Source organism: Asparagus officinalis, chromosome 1, assembly GCF_001876935.1.
Source record: "Asparagus officinalis chromosome 1, Aspof.V1, whole genome shotgun sequence".
NCBI lineage: Eukaryota > Viridiplantae > Streptophyta > Magnoliopsida > Asparagales > Asparagaceae > Asparagus > Asparagus officinalis.
This window is the reverse complement of record NC_033794.1, coordinates 27,242,904-27,249,899: the sequence shown is the minus strand read 5'-3', so window position 1 is coordinate 27,249,899 and position 6,996 is coordinate 27,242,904. Positions and strand designations below refer to the sequence as shown.

General features: G+C 32.6%; 1 protein-coding gene across 1 annotated transcript in view; it reads right to left on the bottom strand.

Annotated features, from left to right (window-relative positions):
- The window catches only part of LOC109821919 (probable polyamine transporter At1g31830), a 2,660-nt gene continuing 296 nt past the window's right edge, over positions 4,633-6,996 (bottom strand). The window contains exon 2 of the mRNA XM_020388079.1: positions 4,633-6,250. Coding sequence (XP_020243668.1) covers positions 4,790-6,250 — 1,461 coding nt within the window. The 3' untranslated portion in view covers positions 4,633-4,789. The remainder of the gene's footprint in view (positions 6,251-6,996) is intronic.

Genomic DNA, 6,996 nt, shown 5'->3' with positions numbered 1-6,996 from the left:
GAATAAATAAATAAGTGGTAGAACAACATCACATAGGCTTTTAAAAAGTTTGCACCGACGACATCTTCATGCTTGCTCACCAGTAGAGCTTAGACCCCCCCTGACCAATAGCCACCTGCGTAACCACCGCAGCCCTCTTCCTACACGAACTTCTAGTCTAGAATAGAGAACGGAACGTGCAATATTAGAGCTAGCTAATGGCTCAATACGCTCAACCCCATTAAAGATCTCGTTATTTCTCGCTCTCCAAACGCACCAACATCAATTGAGAAATTGTCGTTAGAAAACAGAACATCGTTAGAAAACAGAAAATCTTCGAAGGAATCTGGCCAGTAAGCTGATGGAAAGCATTGACGGAAAGAGCTCAAATCTCTCTTGAAATAGAGCAGCAATGGTGGAACAAACGACTACTTGTACCATCCATTGTTTACTAGTACATTACAATGATTCAACTGCGAACGCCCCCGAAGGTTGATATGGTCAGAAAACTGAGTCCTTTGACTGAGAAATCAAGCAGTTGGACGTGCAGAGGTATACTTCCAACAAAGTAATTTATCAGCTTTTCTTGATCTAAGGTGCCTCGATGAAGAAGGGGGTGCAAAAATGCCAGAACCCATGAACCATGATGGAAATAGCCTTGAGATCTCACGCTGACTGCTTTAGAGGAAGCCAGATTATATGCCCATTGGAGTAAACTCTCCATGGAGTGGGAGGGGTGCTACTAAGAATGGAATTCTCCTTGGAGAGTAGAGAAGAGAGAGTGGAGCCAAGATGGGACTTACTGCTAACAACTTACCATGTCCATTTGGACAAGAGAGCAGCATTAAAATCATAAAGGTCAAGCACACAAAGACTCCCATTCTTCTTGGATTTACAAACAGTTTCCCACTTCACAAGAGATTTGGATTCAGAAGTACCTCCCCATAAGAAATTACGTCTCTTATCTTATCCATTGCCTTGATTAACCATCTTTGGGAGCTTAAAATAAGACATAAAGTATAGACAAGCATCATCAACAAAGTTACGATCTACATATGTGGAGGAAATTTTAGAATAAAGACACAAGATGATTATTCAAAGCAAACAGAAAACTGTCGTAAACCTGAGAAGAGTCCAAAATTGGGATCGCTACTCTTAACTCACAAAAGCCTGAGAACCTTGAGAATAAATCTCCTCTTACAAAACTCTTTCTGAAATCCCAGAGACACTCAAGCAATCACACAATTTTCTCTCTCTACCATGATGTATTAGATACTACATATATACATCCTAGCTCTTGTAGGCATTACAATTAGAATCCTACTTAAAACTCGAAACCACAAATAAAATTTGTTAAATAAGAAATCACCAGAATCCTTGTTCAAAAGGAGTCAAAAGTCACTACCTAAAGGAGAATTCAAGACACAAACCCCAATATAGCTCGTATCTGAAAACGCAGAAATACCTGTAGAAAATTTAATGTCCATATACAGGATGCAGTTTCAGCAAGACCCTGTACTAAAACTCCAATAAAAGTTTGTGAACCGTGTTGTGTAGTTTACAAAAAGCAACAAATCTTTTCTGAGAATGTGTGTTTAATTCAACCATAACTCTTTTTCAGATTTATTCAGCAGACTCACGGTTCAGAAGGCCAATGAAAATCAATGTGTGATAGAATTCTCCCATATATCTATATATCCATACATGTTAAATTCATCTCAAGACAACACATCCATTCTATCTGATGTCTAATCTTAAAACCAATATATGCAGAGAAAGAACATTATCGACAAGTCTCCTATCATTATAGACCTCTCTATCAATCCCCTCGCTAGGTGAATTGTCCATACCAAATCATAGAACAAATGTTTACTTATGAGCATTGTCCTGGTACTAAAAGGTGTATGTAACCAATAAAATGATTTCCATTTTACACAGAAGGATGCTTCTTTGTTAGAAGGGAAAATGATTTGATATGACATTTACTATATCTATATATTTTTTATTAGTCATACATACAAATAGAATTACATATCGAACAGCTTGGGTTTGGATGGAGATAAACATAGATCCACACATACAGATATGAGGAAAGCAACTAAAACTCAATAATATATAATCCATGTGCTCTAAGATCTATCTAAATCATCATACTCCTTTTAAAAGCATGAGTTTGGAAAAATCTTTTCATGAACAATATTACCCTTCACTATTTTGAATATTTAATTTAAATTTTAATCTATCCTAATCATTTCATATGAATTGCCTACAGCTCAACAATTTTAAAAAAAAATAAGATTAATAAATTCGTCAATATTACTCTTCATTATTTTGAATATATGTAATTTAAATCTTAATCTATTCTAATCATAATTATATCATATCCTAATCCCATGTGAACTACCTATAGCTCCAAAATATTAAAAAAATAAGATTAATAAAATACATGAGACGTCTCGATAGTATTAGTTTGTTAAGTAAAAAGTTAATGTGCTATAATATATGAAATATTATAAAATAACCCGAAGTATTTCAAAAATTACACAAAATACCCTCAAAAGTTTAAAATTATACAAAGCATCCAGCCGTTTGAAAACTTAAAATAACAAACATGAAATTTAAAAAATAATAGCAACCTCTAAATAATTTAAAATTTGCAATTAATACCTTCGATATTTCAAAAATTATAGAAACACCCTTTCGAATAGTAAAAAATCACCATAAAATTCTGAAATTTCAAAAGTTGCAAACAATAAGGATGAATTCAAAGCATTACTATCAGACACTTTAAAATTTGCAAAAAATAAACTCAAAGTTATAAAAATTGTTAAAAAACTCCTTCGATATTTAAAAATCACAAAAAACACTAAAATTTCAAAACCTATAAACAGTACATATGAAATCTAGAAATTAATAGCACATCAGTAAAAGTTTGAATTTTAGAAAACATAATCCAAAATTTAATAATTAAAAAAAACACTCTTAAATTTAAAGTTGCAAAAACTCACCACCAACACATGAAACATGAAAATTACAAGCACCCAACTAAAAATTTAAAATTTTTCAAAACACACTCTCAAAGTTTAAAATTTGCAAAACACACCCTCAAAAATTTTAAATCACAAAAAATGACTAAAAATTTTCTAAACTTTGTAATGAAAAAATTAGTTGTTTGATACTCTTTCATTAAGCTATATAAATTTAACTTCTAATTTAAGGTTTATTATTCCTTTTTAACATCTAAGTGTAGTCTAATTTTATCGAAAAAGATAAAGGTAGAGAAAGATTGATGTCACCTCAATAAAAAATAAAATAGAAGCAATGGAAGATGCTATTTTTTGGATATTTTATAGATTAGTTTATTTTTGTAAGTAAATTAGAAATCTTTAGAAGGGATTGTCATGAGCTTGATTTAGTACTTTTATATACTTATGTGGATGCTTTCATCATATAAAAGTGTACTCGAGTTAGAATTAATATTTAATTTTAATTTATTTAAAGTCCATCAAAGATAAGGAACAATCTCTATATTCTCTAATGTGTCGTTTTAGCCTATTTTTAACAAATCATCTTACCTTATTAGCTTTAATTATTCATCTTCCTTTTATAACACTATTTTTAAAATATTTTTCACTTTTACTACTATACTTTCTAAGATCAATCTTGATTACATGTCATCCAAATAACATGATAATTTAAATTGACCTTAGATTACATTTGTTTTTAGATTACATTTGTTTCCTGTCAATTCAATTATCAACAAGAAAATTTAAATTTGTTGTAGCTCATTTAAGCGAACATTAAAGAAGGTAAATAATCACAATATTAAAGTTTAGAAACATAAGTGAGCAAAAACCATCAAAGCAGAACCGAGGAACAAGTTTTTGATAAGAAAGTAAACTAAAAATACTTAATTTGTTTCCTATTAATTCAATTATCAACATAAAAATTTAAATTTAGTGTAGCTCATTTAAACGAACATTAAAGAAAAGAAATAATCACAATGCTAAAGTTTATAGAGACATAAGTGAGCAAAAACGATTAAAATAGAACAAAGGAACAAATTTTTAATTAAGAAAATAAACTAAAAGTACTTAATTTTATTATTTAACCACGTGCATTGCACGTGTATAAAACCTAGTAAAAATAAAATATCTCAAATTAAAGACCACCAATATGTCATATACTCCCAAAAGACATATCGTTAGGTCCTGGATCACCAAAATCAACATCAGACTCACAAATCCAAAGCTAAAATAAGTGTCATTCAACTGATATAGTTTTTCACACATAGGTATCTTCATGCAGCTTTTTTTAAAACTCATATTCAAATATATGTTTGTTTCCTATTGAAAAATAAAACATGATATCTAATCCACATTTATATCCACATCGAACAAGATCAAGATCTTTAATATCTGTCCATATTTTATCAGGCACTGGTATACCTGTATCCATTTGCACCTCTATTCTTTATCAGTTGAGCATTATTAAGAAACAACCATGCTACTTAAGTCCCATTTAATAAGTTATAGCTGCGCATTTAATACAGTTACGCATTATTAAGAAACAACCATGCTACTTAAGACCCATTTAATATAGTTACGCGTCACTATTATTGTATTTATATACATTCTTAGATGGGAACATGTAGGGCAAGAAACAACCATGCTGTTTAAGCCACCTAAACCTGAAGCAGTAGTCCATGGAGATGGAAATCAATTACATACATGTCAATAGCAAATTTCAAAAGACATATAATCCCCACTAAAAAATAATACAAATTACCATTTTTGAAGGGCATAAGTACTTAGTTCATCAGAGCTTCGGCATCATTCTCACTTTCAACTGTTCTAAAATCAGGAAGATCAGAACTTATCGAAAATCTAATCCATCTCTTTTTCTCTGCAAATTTCAAGCAAGGTTGCAATAAAAATCCAACAAGCATTGCAGCTACGCTCAAAATCATCACTTTGAAAGAAGCAAGAGCCAAAACCATCAATATCAACAATGTAGGAGGTATAAGCATCAAAATTCCACCAGTAGTCCCCAAAGGAACCTTATAAGGCCTAGATGCCGTAGGATACTTCATCCTTAACTTTATAAAAGCTATAAATTCCAGAAGCATACCAATGCAATAGAGAAAGTTTTCAGCAGCAACTATCTCTTGAAAGCTCATCCAAGATAATAGAATCACACCTGAGGCCGAGAATAAAATCCCCACAAGAGGAGTACCATAGCGAGATCTCTCAGCAAAGAACTCCGGGAGCATTCCTCGTTGAGCCATTCCAAGAAGTTGATAAGAGTCACTGCTCATTTCGGTGACAAACATGCCCATATTGGCTAATGCTGATGCACCTTGAATCCAATAACTCAACCAAATCCCGCCGATAATTTTTCCAATGTCAGAAAAATACCCATCAGCCCACAATTCGCTATCGAGTGGAATAGCTCCAATGCCAGTCAGAAGAGGGTATAAATATCCCGAAACAACCAAGATTAATGCATAAAATAGTGCCTTTGGTAGAGTTTTTCCCGGGTTATCAACCTCTCCAGTTAAAGTACTAATGGAATCCCAGTAGTTTAGATTCCAGAAGAGTGTGTTCAAGTACAAACCCCAATCAACATTTTTGAAATTGAAAACCAACCATCTCGAAGGATCTAAATTTGGAATCGCCACAATGCCCATAACAAGGAAGGGGAGGATTGAGAAAACACCAAGACAAACAGCGACCCAACCAACTATAGTCAAGCCTCTATAGTTCATATAAGTTAATGCAACGGTCAGGAATAACACTGCTAAAGCTCTCAGTGCTCCACCACCTAAAGCTGGGACTTCCGATTTGAGATAGTCTAGGAAGAGAACCGGGTATAGAGCGTTGTCTATAACTCCACTGAGCCATTTCATCCAACCTTGTTGAAAACCCCAAAAAGGACCTAACGCTGAAGAGACCCAAATAACATAACCGCCATCTTCTGGAAACATTGTGCCCAATTCTGCAGTAATTAGGGCTTCGGGTATGCTCCATACGAAAGGAAAAATGAGAAATCCAAGGATTGCTAAGAGAGGACCAGCAGCTTGAACACTATCCTCTATTCCAAAAGGACCTCCGGATACTTCATAGAAAATTAAAAAGATTAGGGGGATTATTGAGACTTTTCGAAGTTTAGCTGATTTAGGCACTTCTTCTCCAATTCCTCGGTATTCATTAGAACCTATGTTCCCCATATGAATTGAAGATTGTCGAGATTTCAATGAGCTCCTTGATTTCTGTACCAATGCAAAAAACAAAATGAAACATAAATTTTTTCTCGTTCTTCTATGGCATTATTGAATTGATTATGATTTCAAAATGAACAATGTTGCATATTTGAGCACAATCTTCTCTACAACAGCATAGTGAGCTAGAAAGCAAAAGTTCCAACACTGTATAACCAATACAAACAAATAAATTGATTTAAAGTATATATTATGCATCAGGATGTGTCCTTGATCAATTATAGAAAGAAATACACATTGTACAAGCTTCAAGATTCTTTCACATTTAGTAACATCAAAATCATGTTTGATATGACATTTCTTAAAAGAAGGAGCTTCTCAATTCACCGTCAACACAATGGTTAAAGATAAAAAAAATATGTATGTATTTCTCAGGTTTGAATTTCTTCAGGGTTTGCAGTCTCAACATAATCTAAACAAATAAGTAATATGGATGGTTTTATTATGTATGATTTATGATTAGAACAGTGGAATATCCTTGAAAATTTCTTAAGTAAATTTAATTAAGATAGAAATCAACTTAAGTGAAAGGTAACTTCCTAATATTCCTTAGGATTCTGAACTTGGATCAAGTAAAGGGTTGGGTTTAATTTTAATTTTTTTAATTGTCTTTACAAATAATGGTTGATATCAATTCTACATGAAGCTAAGATTTTTATTACACCGTCAAGTAATAAACTCTGAGCCATTAACTTCATAAACTACCAAAGGGACGATCTTTACAGAATCTACACAGT